Genomic DNA, 26,150 nt, shown 5'->3' with positions numbered 1-26,150 from the left:
TGCTGGTGGTTCTTCATGGCCCAATGGCCCATATCTGATATGAGTCTCTTATATTGTAACTAGCATAATATAATCTCCTGTTAATCTGTATTCCAGCCTCTCCTTCACTGGCCTGAAGGACTCAAATGTTCAGTTTATAACATCTGCATTAGAGCATCATGAGTGCCGGATTCAACACCTGTGGTGAGTTTTTTTCTTTGCATCTTCTGTAATTCTATCTCCTCCAACAAAAGGTCAGTTTATAGACCTTATCGAGCTGGTGGCATTGCGGGGCTGCCTGCTGGCCACTTGATAAGTTCTTATTCTCCCTGTGGCTGGCCAGGTATGTCTGCCAACTACCTACGAGTGACCCCTGTTTGATGTGTCATTCACTGACACAGTCACATAGCCAGCGACAGATTTAAGAGTCAATCGGCCCCTAGGCCAGAGCCGGCCATAGGCATAGGCAAACTAGGCAATTGCCTAGGGCATTTGATATGCCCAGGGGCATTAGCAGCTTCTGATGATTAAAATGATATGCGGCATGCCTATATTCTGTGTGTAGCATTTCATATGCAGATACAACCACAGTCTCACACAGTATATGGGCATGCTGCATATCATTTTAATCAGCAGAAGCTGCTTGTGCATCCTAGCCACAGAGCAATGAAAATAAGATGTATTTTCATTAAAAAAAGAGTGCCCGACGTTAACATTGAGGCAACCTTTATGAGGACACATCTGTTTCCAAGCAGAGGCAGAGGTCACAGTGTTAGTGGCAGTGTGAGTGCTGTGTGCATGTGAGTGGGTTGGTTGTGCAGTAGTGTTCAGAATATGTGTAAGGAGCATTATGTGTGTCATGTAAAAATGCATTTTATAATGTGCAACATATGTGTAAGGGGCACTATGTGTGTCATTATGTGTATAAGGGCATTAATAATGTGTGGCATATGTGTGACAGGGTACTACTGTACGTGTGTCATTATGTGTATAGGGGCACTAATAATGTGCAGCAAATGTGCAGGGGGCACTATGTGTGTCATTATGTGTATAAGGGCATTAATAATGTGCGGCATATGTGTAAGGGACATTATGTGTAAAAGGGCATTAATAAAGGTTGTCATAATGTGTAAGGTGCATTTTGTTTATAAGGACATTAATAATGTGTCTCATATGTGTAAGGGGCATTACTGTGTGGAATAATGTGTATAAATGCAGTACTATGTGTGGCATTATGTGTATAAGGTGCTCTACTATGTGGCGTTGCACAAAGAAAGGGCACTACTGTGTTGTCTATTGTGAATAAAGAGCAATAGGGTGTGGTGTAATGTGAATAAGGAGCAATTCAGTGAGATGTAATGTGAATAAGGGGCTCTACTGTGAGGAGTAACATATATAAGGTAAAGTGATACTACTGTGGGATGTAATATGAATTATGGACACTATCGCATGATCAAATGTGAATAAAGTTGCAGTACTGTGTAGCATTATTGGAATTGGGGTTACTATTGTGTGGCCATGCCCCTACAAACACCAAAATAAGGACTGCTATGGGTGAGGGGTGATGGTGCTGGGAAAGGGGCGTAGGATCAGAGGCGGAACCAGCAGTGGTGCTAGGGGGCACCAGCCAAAATGTTGCCTAGGGCATCATATTGCTTAGGGCCGGCTCTGCCCTAGGCACAACTTAATTGGATGCCACCGCCAAGGCCGGATTAAGCCTTGGGGGGGCCTGGGGCACTTAGGACAGGGGGAGCCCTGGTGAAGGGGTAAGGGTGTATATTAGATTGTGCATACCTCTCAACATGATGAATTCCAGGAGGGACAAAATGCTCTCTACCTGGACTTCCCTTTTAATATACAGTATCATTGGCGTCACCTGTGTTGAACTATTTAATTGATAAAAAAAGGTATTTCAACAAAAATGATTACAATTATAAATTAAGAGGGAACTCTAGGTAGAGAACATTTTGTCCCTCCTGGAATGGGTCATGGTGGAAGGTATGGATTGTGTATATTAAATATAAACCAAAGGTGTATATTAGATTTAATCTAATAGTTTAATAATGCCCGGGTACTGTTTATAGCTCCACCTAATTAAGAGACAACTATTTTATAAAAATATTGTAGTGGAACAAAAACAACTTAACCTTAAAATACACATAGAAAAATAAAATCTATAATTTATCTTATCACATGCAAGAATAGCAGCAGCCTCTAAACTACTTACACACTGGGACAGGACTCAGGAGGACTCTCTGTGTGTGTCTCTCTCTAGACATGAACGCTCTCATTAGATAACAGGTTACACAAGACCCTGACACCCAGGCAGGGAGGATAAGCTTGCACAATAGGAGAGCTAGTGATGTCAGTATGCTCTGGCTGGGGGGGCCCTTGACAGAGGGGGGCCCAGGGTACAGTATGCCCTGCATCCCCCCTTAATCTGGCTATGGCCACCACCACGTCATATCATGTCACCGCTGAGAAATCCTCCGCTCCATTCAATTGGACTTATTAGATGCCCAATTTAGAATGCTCTATTTGATGGTGGTGAGGCTTCATCCAATAGCAAGGACTTCCCAGGCAAAAATTACTATCAAATGATTGCAAAACCGTGTGAACTCCCAGCTGCTGCTGGATTAAGCAGCACCACTCACATAACCAATGGGAGTGCTCCACCCACTGGTGCGCTGACTAGTGTTTGCTCCAGCTACCAGTACAATGCTTCTCCTGCTTCTGTGCTAGCTATGTCAGGATCCACCATTGCTGGGACTCCATCTAACTAATATGCAGTGACCTCTCTTGCGACTGATGAGGCTAGAGCTAGGAATACTATCCCTGCCTACAGTTGATTTGGTTCCACCTATATGAGGCCACTTTCAGAATTTGTGTCTGGTGCAGGGCAAACAAAATAACCCCATTTATTTATTCCGACTCTTTTTTTTTTCTACAGTTTGGATCACAATAGATTGACGGACAGTTCCTGCTCCCAGCTGGCATGTGCGATAAGAAGAAACCAGTCCCTGCGGAAACTTAATCTGTCTCATAACACTCTGGAGGGTCCTCATTTCTGTGACTTGACAGCAGCTCTTTCCACTCCAACATGTAGGATAGAGGAATTATTGTGAGTATACAAAGTTCAGGAAAGGGAAGGAGCTGTATAAAGCTTTCCATTCTGGCTGTCATAAGAATAAAACATTAATCATGTTGCTCAAAGCAGGGTATTGACAAATACATAGAATCTGTGTATGAGTGGTTATGTGAGGGACAGTGTGATGCCATTCCTGCTGCCGTGCAGGTGTAGACTGGCCGCTTACCTGATTTCACACCCTCTCACCTTCAAGCCGTATGAATTCTGACGGACCTGGAACCTCAACTGGATCCGGACATGATGTTCTGCAAGGAAGTAGATAGGGCGAGAACCGACCCTTCCTAAAGGAAATGGAAGCACCCACCGAGCCTGGGGATAGCCACAAATAGGGATGTCAGGCTTAAGTGAGGGTCATCCTTGGCACTCTTGGCCTCAGAGCCTGAATTATCACCTATTGGTACTTGCGCACCAGATGAAAATTCAACCTTGCACCGGGATGCAAGGTCCACTGTCCACCCAGAAGAAAGGGGGATAGGTATAGAGTAGAGACAAACACACAGACAGAGATGATGCTCACCGTCGTCAATCTTGCACTTCACCTGCTGCTCCACTTACAGGACCCTGTAAGGAGACAAAATACCACAACAACCGTGCACGGCCTATTTCTATCCTGGTGTAACACCACTATGCTAATTATAACAAAAGAGCCCTTCAACTAACTCCAGGCATGTGTGGTGCAACAAACTAAACAGAACAATTTTAATAACTTGGCACTGCACGAAAACAACAACACAGCCCCGTACAAGAATGTATCATGACACTATCCCTTTTATTATCTGCTCTCCACTGTTTCGCAGACCCTATCTATCTGGGGCTAACACAGGATTCTGACAATAAACTACAGCTTCGTCGGTCGAGCTAGATCGCTCCTACACACAGGGGATACAACTTCAAAAAGCTGGAAAGTGGGTGCCGCAAAGACTGCCACCTCACATACACTTGATAGTTGGGCCTGCTGCTCAGGACATTCCAGGGGGGCTCGGTCTATCACCTACTTAACAAGGGGCACTCTTTTGCAGTGCCTAGTGCACAAAACACCTTATGGAATGTTACCAAGGATTAGGCGTATGGGCCTGTTCACTGCCAGCACGACAGTCTGGTCTGGGCCTAGTACCCAGAACCACTTTTATGTGGGGCATGTAGTTTTGGTCCTGGAGCTTAGGTCTGACTTTAAACCATGGGCCTAGTGCCCGCCTAACAGGAGACTGATTGGGTGATCTGGGCCTATTGCCTGAATTTAGCCTAGGGCCTAATGCCTGCATACTTTGTCCACATACCTGTGTCCTGACCGTGCCCACAGGCCTAATGCCTGGCGACCCTGGTGGTCTAGGGAGGACTCAAATGTAAGTGCTGGTGGCCCATGGCCGCCTACCAGTACTGGAGGGAGGAGCTACAGTGGGGAGCTTCGTCAGCTCTTTTGCTTCCCACATACTGCAGTTTCCTCCAGTTCTCAGCGTCTGGTCTTCTTCCCGCCATCGGCTGCCTTCTTCTGGGCTCCCCTGGGGCTTTCTCCTCTGCTGCCGCTGGTTCTCTTTTTCCGCCAAGTCTTCTTTCTTTTCCAGGAGGTCTTCTTCTCTTCGTCGCCAGCGCCCAAATGAACACTCCCGCTTCGTAGCATCTGATATAAGATGCTGGGAAGGGGCGGAGCTATGATATGCGAGCTCTGATTGGCTCGCTGTGATGGATCCCCATTGGCTGCTATCTCGTGAGCTGGGATTGGCTCGCTGTTAGCGCCAAATTCAAACTGCCGCCTGCTGATTGGAGGAACTTGAATCCTTCTGGATGCAAGTTCCTCCGTAGTCGCGTCACGCCGCCATGTACCCCAGAGAACACGGTCGTGTGGATGGGTAGGTAACCCCGCACATGCCATTCTCCAAATGCCCCCTCACAGTTATAACTCCTCTCCCTAATGGCAGTACACCCAATCTCTGCACACGCCCACAAATTGTTATGCACACCAGTGCCTGCAGGAATGTACTGGTGTCAGAACTGTTATGCACTCCAGTGCCTGCAGGAATGCACTGGTGTTTGAACTGTTATGCACACCAGTGCCTGCAGGAATGTACTGGTGTCTGAACGGATAGGTATGCAAAACAAATGAACTCACAGACAGACTGGGGAATATGACATTACGTACACAGAAGGTGATAGGGTAACAAAATACACACAAAGTGAACAGAGAAGCCCAGAGGCTAAGGAACTGGGTGTCTCCCTAGTATTAGTAATGCTCAGATGGGAAAAGCAAGATGTTGTGTTTTAATACGTAGAGAACCCGAAATGCTGTTGCTAAGGGCAACAGCAAAACCCTAAAGGGTTACCAACGGGTGTGGCAGTAAACTCCTTGGTCAGAGATGGAATGATAGACACAAGGAGAGTCTCCTCAATCCTAATTCTCACTTGCAGTGCACAGGTTCAGCTTACTGCCACTAAACTGACACCTGACACCTTGCACAGTGAGACAGGATTTAGGCAGGCAAGTCTTAGAATACAGCCGCAAACTTGCTAAGTTCACAGAGTAGTAAAAGAACCCCAGCAAGCTAAACGACTGACTCCAGTCTTACTGCTAGGTCTGGATTGGCAGAGTGTAGTACCAAATCCCCAGGCCTATTTGCAGTAAGCAACAACAAATACAAAGCTACACAGTACTGGCTAACTTTCAGGAACTGACTAACCAACAAAGATTCAGCAGCATCTGCTTAACCTGAGAAGAGGCCTTATAAAGCAGGTGCTGTCCACGCCCCACTCAGACCTCACAGACTGTGAGCACAAAAACCAGCACCGGATCCCCTGCCGTGCACAGAGCCTGTAACCACTGCACAGCACAAGACCCGAACCGGAGTATCAGCTGCGCTCAGGTTACTCCGCTAGCACTTGTCTCCCGGTTGCCATGACGACGTGGCAGCACAGGGCAGGAGACCCTAACACAAATGGACACACACCAAGCATTGCCTTGTAGACTCTGCATGCTAGTCAGCAAATGAACTGCTATCCCGCACACCCACTTTATGCTCTGATCCTTCTGCCTTCATGTCACAGCAGAAATAAAGATTTTAGAAAAACAGAAAAAAGGGAACGGAATTCCTATGTACAGTAAGGCGCTGTAACTGATCAATTACTACACCTAGGGCTGGATTAAGGCTTGAGGGGGCCCCGTAACACCTACATTGTGGGAGCCCCCTCTGAAAAACTGACCCCTGGCCCTGTCCACACACACCCTAACCCCCACCCCACATATGGCCACAGTACACTCCAGCTCAAGCATGCCACCCCCTTCTCTGTTGCACCCAGGTGCTTACCACCGTACTTTTTGACCGTGCAATTGCCACTGCTCAGACTGCATATAGGGCAGGGCTACACAGCTAACCAGTCCCTCAACTCCCATGCTCTCTTACCCTGCAATGATGAGGCTGTATACAGAGCAGTGCAGAGCAGCTCCCGAGTCCTTTCACCCTGCTGATAAGAGGACTCGGGAGCCGCTCTGTGCTGCACTGAATGCAGCCTGAACAGCGGCAGTCGGTGTCCGAATTGCCGGGTCAGATTACCCTATGTGGGTGGGCCCCGGTACGATCGCCCCTATCGCCCCTCCTTTAATCCAGCTCTACATACACCTATAGGGATCTTAGTAGTTAAATATAACTTTTATTATAGGCTCCTAAAATAATAGTGGCCAGCAAAATATCAGATAAAACAAAGTGCTATAGTGAATAAGTGATAAAAAGTGAAATTTAAAGAGCACTGCTCTCTCAATAGTATTGTAGCCAAATATAAAACTTTAATGGCCTTATCCATGAATTTTCACAAGGATATACATTTTACGTAATATTAGGATTAATCCTCTGTAATATGGGTGTGGTATAGAAGATCTACAGTGTCTAGGTGCACAGTCATTTGGTCGACCCTACATGGTCAACATGCCTTTATTCGACATGTAAAAAGTTACACTGTGGGTAAAGTCGACAGGGTCAAAAGCTAAACATGTCAATGGTCAACACAGAAATGGTCGACAAGTGTGTTTTGGGGCGGGTTTTTGGGTGTCGTTTTGTATATTTCATCATATGTGCTCCACAACCAGTGGAAATATGTATCCTCTCAGGCTCGCTTCACTCGCTATGCTTCCGGCAAGGTTGCTATTCTCAGTCGTATTCCAAGTTGGGAAAACATGTAAAAAAAAAAATGAATTGTCGACCATTTGAGTGTTGACCATTGTCATGTCAAAATTTCCTCGTTTTGAACCTTAATGCAAGTCACCTGTTGTACCTGTCGATGGATACCCTAAAATACAGTATAACCTTACTACACTTATGATGACTCTCGTAAGAAAAAATAGGTAAAAAAATAGTGGTATTATATAACTGAGAACACATAATATGTTATTTGTTTCTATTAATTAAGCTCGTATTGCTTTGATGAATGATTATTACCATGTATAATGCAATTCTTCCACCGCAGAGTAATTAGCAGACAAGTGTTTCTCTAGGTACAAGAAATGCTACTATGTTGCAAATGATCAGTTAATTGATGGCCATAATGTACATAACTTACTACCACTTAATATAAACATCATATAAAAAATCCCATGTAGTTATTCAGACTGAGATAAATCTTTTATTTATCCAAAAGTATGTGGAAGGACATAGGACACAACATCAACATAAAGGTAAAATTACAAATATAGTGACATAAACACGAAAGAACAATCATAACGTGAAAATAAACAACAATGGTGGTCATTCCGAGTTGTTCGCTCGCAAGCTGCTTTTAGCAGCTTTGCACACGCTAAGCCGCCGCCTACTGGGAGTGAATCTTAGCTTATCAAATTTGCGAACAAAAGATTCGCAATATTGCGAAAAGACTTCTCTGTGCAGTTTCTGAGTAGCTCGAGACTTACTCCTCCAGTGCGATCAGTTCAGTGCTTGTCGTTCCTGGTTTGACGTCACAAACACACCCAGCGTTCGCCCAGAAAATCCTCCGTTTCTCCAGCCACTCCCGCGTTTTTCCCAGAAACTGTAGCGTTTTTTCAAACACTCCCATAAAACGGCCAGTTTCCGCCCAGAAACACCCACTTCCTGTCAATCACACTCCGATCTCCAGAACGAAGAAAAAACCTCGTAATGCCGTGAGTAAAATACCAATCTTCATAGCAAATTTACTTGGCGCAGTCGCAGTGCGAACATTGCGCATGCGCAATTAGCGGAAAATCGCTGCGATGCGAAGAAAATTACCGAGCGAACAACTCGGAATGACCACCAATGGACGAGATGAGATGGACAAGCATTCTATGTGTGACCTACAGTATGAGACGAAAGGTAGACTTAATCAAAACTTCCCACGTGTAGCCAAATACAGAGAAGGGAGAGGTAAGTAGAAGAAGGAGCAGGCCCGGTAACAGGGGGGTTCAAAGGGGACACCGGTTCCGTGCCTCATGGATCAGTGGGACCCTGAGGATCAGGTATGCGGGCTGGCATCTCTCAGTAACCGCTGACGGGCTCCCGCTCCCTGATCTCCTGCTGACCGTGTCTCCCGCTGGCGTCTGTGAGATTCTTCCTGAGCTGCCATCCTGCTGTGGCTCCCTGTCACCGGGCAGCTCCACAAGCGGCAGGGTGCATGCTGGTGCGTTCCCTGGAAGCTCCAGGCAGCTCTGCAACAGCGCTACTGGCTGCAGGGTGCAGCTTAAGGCAGCCTGTGTAAAAAAAAAATAATCACAGATAGATAGTGGATTTGAACCCATACTTTAGGATTGGCAGAGACTCACCGGGGACATCTGCAAGGAGATGCGTCCACCGGCACCGGCACGCAGGTCACAGCCCTCTGTCTGGGTTCCCCGGTACGGAAGCTGGAATGCACTGGAGCAAATACTGGAATACACTGAATGGCGTGCAGACACTGGAACAGCAGATAGCAGTGGAGCCGGCCAGAAGGAACACAGAATGGAGCACAGAGAGACGGGTACCGGGAATGGAACAGGAACTGGGAATGGAACATGAAAACAGGATGGGACACTTATGATTTAAAAAGGTTAAAACCGGGTGAAATGCAGGCTTGAATTTAGCCAGCCACAGAGCATAGTTGTCCCATATAGGGTCTCCTTTGGGCTCCTGTTGTGCACTATAGCTGCGGATGTGCAGAAGGCACAGGTCGGAGGGCGACTCACCTCTGGGAGTGTATTGGGCTGAGACAGATTAAGGGGTATATTCAATAAGAGTCGGATCCATTCCAATATGCAGTTGTCGGAATGGATCTGACAACCCCTATTCAATGGACGCCCAAATCTGACTGTCGGATTTGGGCATACACAGGGTCCTGTGCTGCCGCTGCTGTTAGCGGCTGTGGATGCGCTGAGAGCAGCGGCCAGGGGTGCAGATGGTGGCGGCCGATGGGGGGATTAACGGCGGCGGGCGTGAGCGGGATGGCAGTGGGGGGGAGCAGAGATCAGCGGCCGGTGGGAGGAGCTGGCTGCGGGGGGACATGCATGTGGTGGCGGGGGGAGGCGATGCAGGGAGAGAGGCCTGGCACCTCTCTCCCTGCAGCGCCTCCCCCCCCGCCTCCGCAGACATATCCCCCCACAGCCAGCTCCTCCCGCAGGCTGCCGATCTCAGCTCCCCCAGCCGCCCACAGCACCGATCGTCTCCTCACCGCAATCCGACTTGTTTTTAAGTCGGATAGAGTTTGTCGGAAAGGGGGACAAAACCTGTCGGATTTGGCCCCATTTCCGACAGAAGCATGCAGATCACGGCTATTCCGCCGATACACATGTTTTCCGACAAGTCGGGAATTCCTGACTTGTCGGAATCAAATCAGCCCCTATTGAATAGGTCGGAACCCCTTCCAACCTATTTCTGTCGGAAGCTGCTGTCTTTCCATGAAGATGGCAGCTTCCAACAGTTATTGAATACACCCCTAAGCCTTGCTCTATAGTTTCTTGAGGGAACTTGCATAATTTTGACTCATGCTGGAACATTCTTTTCAGTACACACACATATATATAAATATATATGTCTGTCTATCTATCTATGTTATTTTCTTTTTCTATAAATTGTGATTGAGTATGTGAAATATCAGGGGAACTAAAGATGGACTCCTTGTCACAAATTCCTTGCCTCTGCTTTTTACATTGTATCACTATTTTTGAATAGTACATGGGTTCATTTAGTATCAAGGGCGCAGCTACCATAGGTGCAGGCAGTGCAGCTGCTATGGGGCCCAGAGCTGTGAGGGGCCCACCTTCCCAGACAAAGTTACATGTGTTATACACATTTTTTGCCATTGGGTGGTACCTAGGGGCCCCTTCAAAATGTTGCTATGGGCCCAACTAAGTTCTGGCTATGCCACTGTTTAGTATAGTAAAGTGTAAGCTCATAGGGGGTCATTCCTAGTTGATCGCTCGCTAGCAACTTTTTGCAGCGCTGCGATCAGGTTAAATCTTGGCAAAACTGCGCATGCTTATGCACCGCATTGCGCAGGTGCGTCGTATGGGTACAAAGAGGATCGGTGCTGGGTGATGGATTTAACAAAGAATCCATTTGCACAGCCGATCGTAAGATAATTGGCAGAAAGAGGGCATTTGTGGGTGTCAACTGACCATTTTCTGGGAGTGTTTGGAAAAACGCAGGCGTGTCCAAGCGTTTGCAGGGCGGGTGTCTGACGTCAATTCTGGGACCAAAAAATCTGAAGTGATCGCAGCGGCTGAGTAAGTCCAGAGCTACTCAGAAACTGCAAAAAACGTCTTTGTGCCATCAGCTGCAAAAGCGTTCGCACACTCGCAAACCTAAAATACACTCCCCCATAGGTAGCTACTATCTGATCGCCGCACTGCAAAAAGTTGCTAGCGAGCGGTCAACTCAGAATGACCCCCATAGTTTGTACATTTATTTAGCACCTGATAGCACTGGGCTGGGTTGAGCATTAACTAATAATGCGTTAGAATTAGGTCATTTCTGGTGCAGAATAAGGTGCTGTGGTGCATAGCGATTCAAAGTTGGTTAAAAGTATATATATTTTAGGGGGGGGGGTTGGTTTTTTGTATTGCCTGCGCCCACCTGCAAACCATATAACACGCCCATTTTATTCTCATTTTCTATTACAGTTTGAATTACAATAATCTGACGGACAGTTCCTGCTCCCAGCTGGCATCCGCAATAACAAAGCTGCAGTCCTTGAGGATACTTGGTCTGTCCCACAACAGTCTGGGCGGTCCTCAGTTCCATGACTTTGTGACAGCTCTGTCCAGTCCAACGTGTAGGATAGAGGAATTATTGTGAGTATACAAGGACCTGTCACATGAGAGAAGTGGTATCAGTAGGAGTTAGAGAGAGTACCCTTATGTGTCTGCCATTAATAGGTTATTTTCTTTGTCAGTAAAGCTGCATTAATTATGAGAGAATATAGGTATGACACAAGCACATACTGGGCCTGATTCTGAGTCAGAATTAAGTCGTTTTGGTGATGCCAGCTAATGCGAGAATCATTTCTTCTTCAGGCAGGAGTATTGGCACTTGCACCAACCCCAGTGCTGGGTATAAGACATCTGTCTGAGACAAGCTGCCCTTCCCCGTACTCAGGACTCAGAGTCGCACAAAGCTGCATATCCACGACGCTCTCCTTACACTCCCATGTGACACATTTCTTGCGTGTTGCTGCCCATTTGAGGAACAGTTTCAGTCCATTTCACACAAAGCAAGATCTGCCTGAGATCCATCCAATTCAGAACCGATCGTAGGCTTGCAAAGAAGAGTAACTTCGCCTCTGCGCATCCACTGTGTGGTAAAAGATACATCTGACTCAAAATCAGGTCTATAGCGTCTTGTAAAAGTATTCCACCCCTTAAAAAGTCAACAGATTTATCTGTATTACAAATGACACGCAGTTTGTTCCAGCAGTTTTTATAACGAACCAGTAGGCTCTTAAAGTAAGTTTTTAAACTCATAATTCATTATTTGTCTACATAGTATAAAAAAATCACAGAAGAATTGTCCTGGGATATGTATTCAACCCATTCAGACTAGTATTTGGTAGAATAGGACCAATTTTTGCCAATAACAGTTGTGAGTCTGTTTGGGTCTACAAGGTTTTCACATTGTTTGGGAGAGATGTTTGCCCTTTCTTCCTTGCAGACCTGCTCTACGTTATTTCACTTTGGTTGGATGACGCTTTTAGACTGCAATTTTTTATGTGCCATAGACTCTCAGTTGGATTGAGAACTGGACTTTGGTTTGGCCATTGTAGAATATTCAAGTGTTGCCTTGGCCTTTTGCTTGGGATCATTGGGGGTAATTCAGACTGCATCGCTGCAGCGGCAGCTATCATAGTCTGAATTACTTTGTGAAGTGCGAACGCGCACCCCGGGAGCCCAGTGATATCCTATCAGCATCTCACTGGCTGCGATCATCTCTGCCTGACTGACAGGCAGAGGCGGTCCCGGAGCGGGAGGGGGCATGCCAACGGCATTAGAACACCGTTAGCGGGGTGCAGTCTGGACAACTGAGGCATGTCCAGACTGTTGGAGGGGCAGGCCGCCACAGCTGCGTGATGTCACACACAGCCACTATGACCCGGAACGCGGTGGGTTGCTCCCTGCCAGCGCACTGGAGCTGCGCAGGTACAGAGCTACTCGCCAGGTACAAAAGCATCGCCGCCGTGCAATGCTTTTGTACCTGACCAGCGGGGCAGGGCCTGACATGCGGGCGGACTAGCCCTGTGCTGGGCGTCCCTCCGCGTGTCAGAATAAATGATAGTAGATGTGCTAAATTTAGCACATCTACGATCAACTCTGAATTACAGCCTTTGTCCGTCTGAATGGTGAACTTCCTCCCAAGCTCTAGCAGAGTGAAGCAGGTTGTCTTGCAGTACGTATCTCCTGTATTTTGCATTATCCATCCATCTTTCAAATTTAACAAGATACCCAGTCCCCGCTGAGGAAAAGCATCCCAACAGCATATTGCTACAACCTCCACACAACAATGTTGGGATCATTGGCGACAAAGATTGGCGAAATGACACATGGGGGTATATTTACTAAGATTCGTATTTGTGTCGATTTGGTGGGAGATTAATCTCGAATTGTATCGGTCGTGTTTTTTTTTACTTTTTGAATTAAGTGCATGTAATTTACTAAGCTGCCGAGTTGTCTTCTTTTGTATTTTCCGATGTCGATGTGATTCGTATTGTCGGGCAGTGTTTTACGGGAGTGATTAGTAAAACACTGCTGGACTTAACACAATGAATCCCGGCCGGATCAGTGAGATCCGTGCAGGGCTTCATTGTGTACATTATATGAAGTGTGTAAAGTGTTAAAAAAAAAATGCGTGGGGTCCCCCCTCCTAAGCAAACCAGCCTCAGGCTCTTTGAGCCGGTCCTGGTTGAAAAAATACAGGGGGAAAAATTACTGGGGTCCCCCTCATATTTAATCAACCAGCACCGGGCTCTGCATCCGGTCCTGGTTCAAAAAATACGGGGGACAAAAGACGTAGGGGTTCCCCATATTTTTTAAACCAGCACCGGGCTCCACTAGCCAGAGAGATAATGCCACAGCCGGGGGACACTGTTATACTGGTCCCTGCGGCCGTGGCATTACCCCCCCAACTAGTCACCCCTGGCTGGGGTACCCTGGAGGAGTGGGGACCCCTTAAATCAAGGGGTCCCCCCCTCCAGCCAACCAAGGGCCAGGGGTGAATCCCGAGGCTGTCCCCCCAATCCGTGGGAGGTGGAATGGAGGCTGATAGCCATTGTGTAAAATGAAAGAATATTGTTTTTTGTAGAAGAACTACAAGTCCCAGCAAGCAAAGTTAATTGGGGTCACCTAATGGGTGACCCCAATTAACTTCGCGGTTAACCGCAGACCGCAAAGTTCCCATCAATGGTTATAATGGAGCCGCGCTAAGCTACATTGTAACCAGTGCGCTACTCCTGATTGACAGTGCAGGAGCGCACAGCCATTCAGGAGAGTGCCATGACGTGGCGCTCCCTTATTGGCTGGTGGGACCTTCACTGACAGAAGTCACGGGGGGTCCCGCCAGTCGGGGAAAGGGGTTCAATGTGTCAACATGGAACCCCTTTAGTAGCATGGACTGGGTTCTTCGTTTTTTTATTTTCAACAAGTACGTGGATTACAAAGATAAAGAAGAGGACAGATCTACACCGGATTGTTTGTAAGTATAATTTTTATTTACAGGTACCCCGTGGATTCTACTGGACAAGAGGACCAAGGTGCTCCGTGTCAACATAGGTAAGTACCCCTTCCCACTGATAAGCATGCACGGATCTCACTGATCCGTGCATGCCTATCAGAATACGATTAAAAAAAGCACGTCTATTTGAAAGCTGCTTTTTTTTTTATGAATTGTAACATTTACCGGCAGTGTTTGTCTATTGCCGGCAGTGATTGTGAATACGAATTCTTAGTAAATTACCGAGTTGTATACCTAAACAGGCGTGTTTGACCGATGGTGTATTCATTCATATTTGTGATCACTGCCGTCAAAACAAATATGAATGCCCTCATCACTGCCAAGATTTCTGTTTAGTAAATTCCCGAGATGACACTTTGAAAAAAAATAAAAATCGGTCAAAATCGAGAGCTTAGTAAATATACCCCATGCACTCAAATGCTGGATTCTGGGGACTGCAGTCGCCAAAAGCTATGTAGAGCTGACGGTAAAGGCAGGGGAGTGGCTTCCTATTGGAAACGCTCTCTCTATTAACAGGTGGTCAGGATTGGCAGTGTCACAAGCTGCTGCAGCCCATGACTTCTGCAGCGTCCAGTCATCACGAACTTCCACTCCCCGGCCAGTGCGGCGGTCAGGGTTGCTAGGGAGACGGGGACTGGTGGTATGTGCAGCGGGATAGCTGCACAGTATATTTAATTAAGGGAAGCTTGGCTGGGCTGTGTGTGTGATTAGTTCATGATCCCTTTATATCTTGTGTCTGCCTCTTACTCCTTGCTGGTCATAGTGCCTGGTCGCAGCGGGATCCTTTGTCTCTCAGTACAAGAGTTCCTGGTTGTAGCACCTAAGTTGGTTCTTATTCGGTCCAATCCACAGTATTTTGTGTTTAGTTTGTATTTGTTCCATTATCCAGAACTGCTTGTCTTTGTAACTATCTAATTCTCTATCTGTTTGCTATGTATTGTTTACCCAATCTGTGTGCCGGAACCCCTGGTCATTCTTCATACTCATACTAGCATTAGCTTGGTATCCCTGTCATGCAGTAGCTCATTACCTGTACTTTTCCTGCTTGTTTGAGTAGTAGTTCTTTCCGTCCTTTCATTACCACCTCATTCCTCTTCTTCCCATATTATCTGCCTGGTTCATATTCTTGACACACCTGTTCTCTCATACTGTGCTCAGTTTATATTCTCAAACTCATCATCTTTGTCTCTTCTCTTCGCCCTATATCATCTAGTTTCAGCTTCCTTGTCCTTTCTGTAGTCTTTCACCTTACCAGCATTGATTCGGGTCACTCTGGTTTAAGCTTGTACTAACTTCAGTAGCATAAGTCCTGGTGGCATCCCAGTACTGGTAGACGCATCTAGCCTTAAGGGAAAAGTGGCTATTATAGGCAAGAAGACCTACTGCTGAGTTCTACGAGTCTTAAACCTTTGGTGTACATGGGTCTCTGCCCACAAGATAACCACGGCTTCAGCTTCCTAAAGAAGAATCCGTCCCTGTTGTTACACACAGTCAGAAAACATCTCCCCTTTGGACTGCCTGTCCTGTTAGCAGATAATGCTTTAAGTGCACAGACTCCAACTGGCTCATTGGATTTGCCGAACTTCCAGGGGCTAAAGTCTGCCACTGGTTGGGACGGTGTTTGCTGAGGAATGGGCAGTGTTTGGTCTGTGCCACACATAGTGTTTTGAATTGGGGCCAAAAAGCTCTGTTTTTGTCTCATCTAACCACAAACCTTAGTTCATTTTAACTGGGTCACTGTGTTGTTTTCTGACAAAATCCAGATGTGTTTTCATGTAGTCTTCAGTAGTGGCTTCTTTCTAGCCACCCTCCCTAATAAGCTATTTGTATGAAGAAATCTTGATATGAGTGAATGCTGCACCTTCACTTCAGTCTCAGCCACTGCACCCTGTAGCTCCTTCAAAGTGATAGCTTTCTCTGTGGCTTCCCTCACAAGTCTCTCTCTTGCTGAGTTCTGAGGGACAGCTATGTCATTGCATAGGCACTAGGCAGTGTCTAGATGGTATGATGCAGCTTCCAATTACTTACAAAGGTCCCAAAATTAATATTATAGACTCACGTACAACTTTAAATCAGGCCCTAGATTGTACCATGATTTATGGTTTTGTGGCTCTTATAACTTTTTTTTTTTACCATTGTTGCTTTCGTACAGCTTAAGGCAAACTGGTCTAGAAGGGCGCTCTTGTTCCGAGTTGTCTTCTGCAGTCCGCAGTAACCAGTCCCTGAGGAAGCTTGACCTATCTGGCAATGACCTGGCTGGTCCTCACTTCGGTGACCTGATGTCAGCTCTGTCCAATCCAGCTTGCCGGATAGAGAAACTAGTGTAAGTACAACAGATCTATGCATGCGTGAGGCATGTACAGTAAATATTGAATGGAAATGGAGCCATGCTTACCTTACATGGGACAGCGGTAAAAACATTGAGGTTTTCCCAATAACTTGGTGCAAAGAAAAATATGTTCTATAACCCGTAACAACCAATCAGATAATATTTCTCATTATCCTGACTGCACTAGACTGCTAAAAGGTGGCTCCTGATTGATTGCTATGTTTTACTTCATATCCTTGACCTTTGTCACATGTTCATTAAGCTCCACAGTATCAGGTGCCATTCACATGGAGGTGGGAACCGTACCATATCATTCTGTATGCCCTACCTCCAAAAATACATTGGTTTAACAAATAACAAATATAATATTCAAAATAAACAGTGAGTTTTAATGTCATCGCTTATAATGATGTCATCACTCCAGCGTTCACTTGGAAAGTTATCAGAGAGATTAGAAGTTATCTTGGATTTGTGTGATATGCATAAAAGGACTGCTCAGTGATTTCTAAGATCCGTGCAATTTACAGGAGAGAGCACATTGGGTCTATATACTAACCCTTGGAAAGAGATAAAGTACCAACCATTCAGCTCTTAACTATCATTTTTCAAACACAGCCTGTAACATGGCAGTTAGGAGCTGAGTGACTGGTACTTTGGGGTCTATTTACTAAGAGATAAAGTCGATGGAGATAAAGTACTAGCCAATAGGCTCCTATCTGCCATGCCACAGGCTGTGTTTGAAAAATGACAGTTTGGAGCTGATTGGGTACTTTATCTCCGACCACTTTATCTCCATCGAAGGCTTAGTAAATAGACCCCTTTATCTCTCTACACTTTATCTCTTTCGAATACTTAGTACATCTCCCCCATGTCATACATAATCCATGCTCCTGCACATCCTGTGTACCGTATTGTTGAGCCTCCAATTTTACTGCTGCCAGTTGCCAGTCTTCATAACTTGCCAAGCAGCTGTTGACCCAGTTCCTCCATGCATAACCCAGTCATTTGTTTGCTCAGTGTGTACTTTCTACAACAGGGTCAGGAGGCCAGGAACAATATAGTACACTCTATATGGTCCTGCTGATCTGACTGTTGCATGAGCATGTGAACCCTTTTAGCAGCTTCACAGGATCTAACGCTCCTGCACAGATAGATACTATCAAATTATCAGTCTGACCAACCCAATAATTATTGGTTAGTATTAGAGATGTGCCCCGGACATTTTTCGGGTTTTGTGTTTTGGTTATGGATTCGGTTCCGCGGCCGTGTTTTGGATTCGGGCGCGTTTTGGCAAAACCTCCCTGAAAATTTTTAGTCGGATTCGGATTTAGGATTTGGGTGTTTTTTTCAAAAACCCCTCAAAAACAGCTTAAATCATAGAATTTAGGGGTAATTTTGATCCTATAGTATTGTTAACCTCAATAACCATAATTTCCACTCATTTCCAGTCCATTCTGAACACCTCACACCTCACAATATTATTTTTAGTCCTAAAATTTGCACCAAGGTCGCTGGATAACTAAGCTAAGCGACCCAAGTGGCCGGCACAAACACCTGGCCCATCTAGGAGTGGCACTGCAGTGTCAGACAGGATGGCACTTAAACAAATTGGCCCCAAACATCACATGATGCAAAGACAAATAAAATAAAAAAGAGGTTCAAGATGGAATTGTCCTTGGGCCCTCCCACCCACCCTTATGTTGTATAGGACATGCACACTTTAACAAACCCATCCTTTCAGCGACAGGGTCTGCTACACGACTGTGGCTGAAATGACTGGTTGGTTTGGGCCCCCACCAAAAAAAGAAGCAATCAATCTCTCCTTGCTCAAACTGGCTCTACAGAGGCAAGATGTCCACCTCATCATCATCCTCCTATTCCTCACCCCTTCCACTGTGTACATCCCCCTCCTCACAGAGTATTAATTCGTCCCCACTGGAATCCACCATCTCAGGTCCCTGTGTACTTTCTTGAGGCAATTGCTGGTGAATATCTCGACGGAGGAATTGATTCAAATTCATTTTGATGAACATCATCTTCTCCACATTTTGTGTAAGTAACCTCGTACGCCGATCGCTGACAAGGTGACCGGCGGCACTAAACACTCTTTTGGAGTACACACTGGAAGGGGGGCAACTTAGGTAAAATAAAGCCCGTTTGTGCAAGGGCCTCCAAATTGCCTCTTTTTCCTGCCAGTATACGTACAGACTGTCTGATGTGCCTACTTGGATGTGGTCACTCATATAATCCTCCACCATTCTTTCAATGGTGTCAGAATCATATGCAGTGACAGTAGACATGTCAGTAATCGATGGCAGGTCCTTCAGGCCGGACCAGATGCCAGCATTCGCTCCTGACTGCCCTGCATCACTGCCAGCAGGTGGGCTCGGAATTCTTATCCTTTTCCTCACAGCCCCAGTTGCAGGAGAATGTGAAGGAGGAGCTGTTGACGGGTCACGTTCCACTTGAATTGACAAGTGTCTCACCAGCAGGTCATTGAACCTCTGCAGACTTGTGTCTGCCGGAAAGAGATCTACAACGTAGGCTTTAAATCCAGGATCGAGCACGGTGGCCAAAATGTAGTGCTCTGATTTCAACAGATTGACCACCCGTGAATCCTGGTTAAGCGAATTAAGTCCCACATGCCTAGCGGAATCGCTCCGTTTTAGCTCCTACTTCAATCTCTCCAGCTGCTTCTGTAAAAGCCTGATGAGGGGAATGACCTGACCCAGGCTGGCAGTATCTGAACTGACTTCACGTGTGGCAAGTTCAAAGGGTTGCAGAACCTTGCACAACGTTGAAATCATTCTCCAATGCGCTTGAGACAGGTGCATTCCCCCTCCTTTGCCTATATCGTATAGGCCTTTTGCTGCTCCTGCATCCTCTGAAGCATATAGAGGGATGAATTCCACCTCGTTACCACCTCTAGCTTCAGCTGATGGAGGGGCAGGTTCAGGAGTGTTTGCTGGTGCTCCAGTCTTCGGCACGCGGTGGCTGAATGCCGAAAGTAGCCCGCAATTCTTCGGGCCACCAATAGCATCTCTTGCATGCCTCTGTCATTTTTTAAAAAATTCTGCACCACCAAATTCAATGTATGTGCAAAACATGGGATGTGCTGGAGTTTGCCCACATGTAATGCACGCACAATATTGGTGGCGTTGTCCGATGTCACAAATCCCCAGCAGAGTCCAATTGGGGTAAGCCATTCTGCGATGATGTTCCTCAGTTTCCGTAAGAGGTTGTCAACTGTGTGCCTCTTATGGAAAGCGGTGATACAAAGCATAGCTTGCCTATAGTAGGAACGAGTTGGCATTTGCGAGATGCTGCTACTGGTGCCGCCGCTGCTGTTCTTGCTGCGGGAGGCAATACATCTACCCAGTGGGCTGTCACAGTCATATAGTCCTGAGTCTGCCCTGCTCCACTTGTCCACATGTCCGTGGTTAAGAGGACATTGGGTACAACTGCATTTTTTAGGACACTGGTGACTCTTTTTCTGACGTCTGTGTTCATTCTCGGTATCGCCTGCCTAGAGAAGTGGAACCTAGATGGTATTTGTACTGGGGACACACTACCTAAAGAAATTCTCTAATTCCCTGTGAATTAACGGTGGATACCGGACACATGTTTAACACCAACACAGCTGCCAAGGCCTGAGTTATCCGTTTTGCAGCAGGATGACTGCTGTGATATTTCATCTTCGTCGCAAAGGACTGTTGGACAGTCAATTGCTTACTGGAAGTAGTACAAGTGGTCTTCCGACTTCCCCTCTGGGATGACGATCGACTCCCAGTAGCAACAACAGCAGCGCCAGCAGCAGTAGGCGTTACACTCAAGGATCCATCGGAGAAATCCCAGTTAGGAGAGGACTCGTCAGACTTGCCAGTGACATGGCCTGCAGGACTATTGGCGTTCCTGTCTAAGGAGGAAATTGACACTGAGGGAGTTGGTGGTGTGGTTTGCAGGAGCTTGGGTACAAGAGGAAGGGATTTAGTTGTCAGTGGACTGCTTCCACTGTCACCCAAAGTTTTTGACCTTGTCAATGACTTCTGATGAATGCGCTCCAGGTGACGTATAAGGGAGGATGTTCCTAGGTTGTTAACGTCCTTACCCCTACTTATTACAGCTTGACAAAGGCAACACACGGCTTGACACCTGTTGTCCGCATTTCTGTTAAAATAATTCCACACCGAAGAGGTGATTTTTTTTTTTGTAATTTGACCAGGCATGTCAATGGCCATATTCATCCCACGGACAACAGGTGTCTCCCCGGGTGCCTGACTTAAACAAACCACCTCACCATCAGAATCCTCCTTGTCAATTTCCTCCTCAGCGCCAGCAACACCCATATCCTCATCCTGGTGTACTTCAACAGTGACATCTTCAATTTGACTATCAGGAACTGGACTGTGGGTGCTCCTCCCAGCACTTGCAGGGAGCGTGCAAATGGTGGAAGGTGCCACCTCTTCCCGTCCAGTTTTGGGAAGGTCAGGCATCGCAACCGACACAATTGGACTCTCCTTGGGGATTTGTGATTTAGAAGATCGCACAGTTCTTTGCTGTGCTTTTGCCAGCTTAAGTCTTTTCATTTTTCTAGCGGGAGGATGAGTACTTCCATCCTCATGTGAAACTGAACCACTAGCCATGAACATAGGCCAGGGCCTCAGCCATTCCTTGCCACTCCGTGTCGTAAATGGCATATTGGCAAGTTTACGCTTCTCCTCAGACGCTTATAATTTTGATTTTTGGGTAATTTTACTGAACTTTAGTTTTTTGGATTTTACATGCTCTCTACTATGACATTGGGCATCGGCCTTGGCAGACAATGTTGATGGCATTTCATCATCTCGACCATGACTAGTGGCAGCAGCTTCAGCACGAGGTGGAAGTGGATCTTGATCTTTCCCTATTTTACCCTCCACATTTTTGTTCTCCATTTTTTAATGTGTGGAATTATATGCCAGTAATATATCAATAGCAATGGCCTACTGTACTGTCTGTACTACTACTGCTGGTCACCAAAATGCTGCACTGTCCTACTATATACTGCTCACAACAATGCAGCACAGATATGGATACTTGAAGTGATATGGAGCTGCAAGATGCAGCAATGGCCTACTGTACTGTACTACTGTATACGTATAATGGTGGTCACCACAATGCTGCACTGTCTTACTATATACTGCTCACAACAACAATGCAGCACAGATATGGATAGTATACTTGACACAGAGCTGCAAGATACAACAATGGACTACTGTACTGTACAACTATATACTGTTGGTCACCAAAATGCTGCACTGTCCTACTATATACTGCTCACAACAACAATGCAGCACATATATGGATAGTATACTTGACACAGAGCTGCAAGATACAGCAATGGACTACTATACTGTACTACTGTATATGTATACTGGTGGTCACCACAATGCTGCACTTACTATATACTGCTCACAACAACAATGCAGCACAGATATGGATAGTATACTTGACACAGAGCTGAAAGATACAGCAATGGACTACTGTACTGTACAACTGTATACTGTTGGTCACTATATACTGCTCACAACAACAATGCAGCACAGATATGGATAGTATACTTGACACAGAGCTGCAAGATACAGCAATGGACTACTGTACTGTACTGCTGTATATGTATACTGGTGGTCACCACAATGCTGCACTGTCTTACTATATACTGCTCACAACAACAATGCAGCACAGATATGGATAGTATACTTGACACAGAGCTGCAAGATACAACAATGGACTACTGTACTGTACAACTTTATACTGTTGGTCACCAAAATGCTGCACTTTCCTACTATATACTGCTCACCACAACAATGCAGCACATATATGGATAGTATACTTGACACAGAGCTGCAAGATACAGCAATGGACTACTGTACTGTACTACTGTATATGTATACTGGTGGTCACCACAATGCTGCACTTACTATATACTGCTCACAACAACAATGCAGCACAGATATGGATAGTATACTTGACACAGAGCTGAAAGATACAGCAATGGACTACTGTACTGTACAACTGTATACTGTTGGTCACCAAAATGCTGCACTGTCTTACTATATACTGCTCACAACAACAATGCAGCACAGATATGGATAGTATACTTGACACAGAGCTGCAAGATACAGAAATGGACTACTGTACTGTACAACTGTATACTGTTGGTCACTATATACTGCTCACAACAACAATGCAGCACAGATATGGATAGTATACTTGACAGAGAGCTGCAAGATACAGCAATGGACTACTGTACTGTACTGCTGTATATGTATACTGGTGGTCACCACAATGCTGCACTGTCTTACTATATACTGCTCACAACAACAATGCAGCACAGATATGGATAGTATACTTGACACAGAGCTGCAAGATACAGAAATGGACTACTGTACTGTACAACTGTATACTGTTGGTCACTATATACTGCTCACAACAACAATGCAGCACAGATATGGATAGTATACTTGACACAGAGCTGCAAGATACAACAATGGACTACTGTACTGTACAACTTTATACTGTTGGTCACCAAAATGCTGCACTTTCCTACTATATACTGCTCACAACAACAATGCAGCACATATATGGATAGTATACTTGACACAGAGCTGCAAGATACAGCAATGGACTACTGTACTGTACTACTGTATATGTATACTGGTGGTCACCACAATGCTGCACTTACTATATACTGCTCACAACAACAATGCAGCACAGATATGGATAGTATACTTGACACATAGCTGCAAGATACAGCAATGGACTACTGTACTGTACAACTGTATACTGTTGGTCACCAAAATGCTGCACTGTCCTACTATATACTGCTTACAACAACAATGCAGCACAGATATGATAGTATACTTGACACAGAGCTGCAAGATACAGAAATGGACTACTGTACTGTACAACTGAATACTGTTGGTCACCAAAATGCTGCACTGTCCTACTATATACTGCTCACAACAACAATGCAGCACAGATATGGATAGTATACTTGAAACAGAGCTGCAAGATACAGCAATGGACTACTGTACTGTACTACTGTATATGTATACTGGTGGTCACCAAAATGCTGCACTGTCTTACTATATACTGCTCACTACAACAATGCAGCACACATATGGATAGTATACTTGAAACAGAGCTGCAAGATACAGCAATGGACTACTGTATATGTATACTGGTGGTCACCAAAATGCTGCACTGTCTTACTATATACTGCTCACAACAACAATGCAGCACAGATATGGATAGTATACTTGACAGAGAGCTGCAAGATACAACAATGGACTACTGTACTGTACTACTGTATATGTATACTGGTGGTCACCACAATGCTGCACTGTCTTACTATATACTGCTCACAACAACAATGCAGCACAGATATGGATAGTATCTTGACACAGAGCTGAAAGATAGAGCAATGGACTACTGTACTGTACAACTATATACTGTTGGTCACCAAAATGATGCACTGTCCTACTATATACCGCTCACAACAACAATGCAGCACAGATATGGATAGTATACTTGACACAGAGCTGCAAGATACAGCAATGGCCTACTGTACAACTATATACTGTTGGCCACCAAAATGCTGTACTGTACTACTATATATACTGCTCACAAAAATGCAGCACAGATATGGATTGGATACTTGCAGTGACACAGAGCTGCAAGATACAGCAATGGCCTACTATACTGTACAACTATACTGTTGGTCACCAAAATGCAGCACTGTACTACTATATATACTGCTCATAAAAATGCAGCACAGATATGGAATGGATACTTGCAGTGATACGGAGCTGCAAGATACAGCAATGGCCTATTGTACTGTACAACTATATACTGTTGGTCACCAAAATGCAGCACACTGAGCACAGATATTTGCAGCACACTGAGCACAGATATGGAGCTTTTCAGGCAGAGAACGTAGATATTTTCAGCACACTGAGCTCAGATATTTGCAGCACACTGAGCATAGATATTTGCAGCACACTGAGCACAGATATTTGCAGCACACTGAGCACAGATATGGAGCGTTTTCAGGCAGAGAACGTAGATATTTTCAGCACACTGAGCACAGATATTTGCAGCACACTGAGCACAGATATGGAGCGTTTTCAGGCAGAGAACGTAGATATTTTCAGCACACTGAGCACAGATATTTGCAGCACACTGAGCACAGATATGGAGCGTTTTCAGGCAGAGAACGTAGATATTTTCAGCACACTGAGCACAGATATTTGCAGCACACTAAGCACAGATTCCGGAGCTTTTCAGGGAGAGAACGTTGCCACATCCTCTCCGTTCAGTCTCCAACGCACGAGTGAAAATGGCGGCAACGCGCGGCTCTTTATATAGAATATGATTCTTGCGAGAATCCGACAGCGGGATGATGACGTTCGGCTGCGTTCGGGTTAACCGAGCAATGCGGGAAGAGCCGAGGCTGCCTCGGAACCGTGTAAAATAGGTGTAGTTCGGGGGGGGGGGGGGGGGGGGGGGTTCGGATCTCGGAGAACCGAACCCGCTCATCTCTAGTTAGTATGTACCTGACTTTACTTGACCTCCTTTTCCACCCACAACGTTTTCTCGCATGGCTCTGCCGCAGTTAAAAGCGAATGTCCCCTTGTCAACCATAGTGCAAAATTCTGTAGCTGGCCGATAGCCGCAATGTCTTACCGCCACCACCTGTGAAGGAAAGCCGTTGAATAAACAGAAACAGCTCATTTGCCAGGAAAGCACAAGATGAGAGCTTGTTTCTGCATAGTAAAGCCCAGGACTGGGTGTTGCAGCAGGATGCACTTAATTTACCGGCTGTCAGGATCCTGGCGGTCAGGACACCGACACCGGAATCCCGTCAGGGGCTATTCCCACATGTGGGTGTCCACGACACCTATAGAGTAGGAATAGATCCTGTGGCGAGCGCAGCGAACCACTGAGCCTGCAGCGTGGCGAGCGCAGCAAGCCCACAAGGGGACTCTTTGCACTCACTCCGCAGCTGGCATCCTGCCGCCGGGAATACGTATTTATTCCGTTGCAGTTTAGGTCCTTATACCTGTGTGCTTTTGTCACCTATTTATAAATGGAGCTTCTTCCGTACTCCTAATATACTTTGCTGATCCATAAACCAAACGTGGGCCCTTTACTTGAACATTGATTTCTGAGTCATCCATCTGATCCTAGTGGCGAAGCCAGACCAGGGCCGGTGGAAGGTTTCTCGGCACCCTAGGCAAAATGTAAACCTACTTTCCCCCCTTATTCACGTTACGTTACAGTAGTGACTCTTATTGATGTTGCGTCACACAGTAGTGCCTCATATTCACGTTACATCACAGAGTAGCTCCCCTTATTCACGTTACACCACAGTAGAGCCCATTTACATTAAACCACACAGTAGAGTCGATGCACGTCCTGCCACACAGTAGTACTCCTTATACACATTATGCCACACAGTAATAGTGCC

The 26,150-nt window shown here is 45.8% G+C and overlaps 1 protein-coding gene across 1 annotated transcript in view; it reads left to right on the top strand.

Annotated features, from left to right (window-relative positions):
- LOC135057514 (NACHT, LRR and PYD domains-containing protein 12-like) overlaps window positions 1–26,150 on the top strand; it is a 56,084-nt gene that overhangs the window by 9,780 nt on the left and 20,154 nt on the right. Inside the window, exons 4-7 of the mRNA XM_063963373.1 lie at window positions 97–183; window positions 2,930–3,100; window positions 11,211–11,381; window positions 16,463–16,633. Of these exons, the coding sequence (XP_063819443.1) occupies window positions 97–183; window positions 2,930–3,100; window positions 11,211–11,381; window positions 16,463–16,633 (600 nt within the window). The remainder of the gene's footprint in view (window positions 1–96; window positions 184–2,929; window positions 3,101–11,210; window positions 11,382–16,462; window positions 16,634–26,150) is intronic.

Source organism: Pseudophryne corroboree, chromosome 3, assembly GCF_028390025.1.
Source record: "Pseudophryne corroboree isolate aPseCor3 chromosome 3, aPseCor3.hap2, whole genome shotgun sequence".
Lineage (NCBI taxonomy): Eukaryota > Metazoa > Chordata > Amphibia > Anura > Myobatrachidae > Pseudophryne > Pseudophryne corroboree.
The sequence above is the reverse complement of the archived record's forward strand: the minus strand, read 5'-3'. Positions and strand labels throughout refer to the sequence as shown.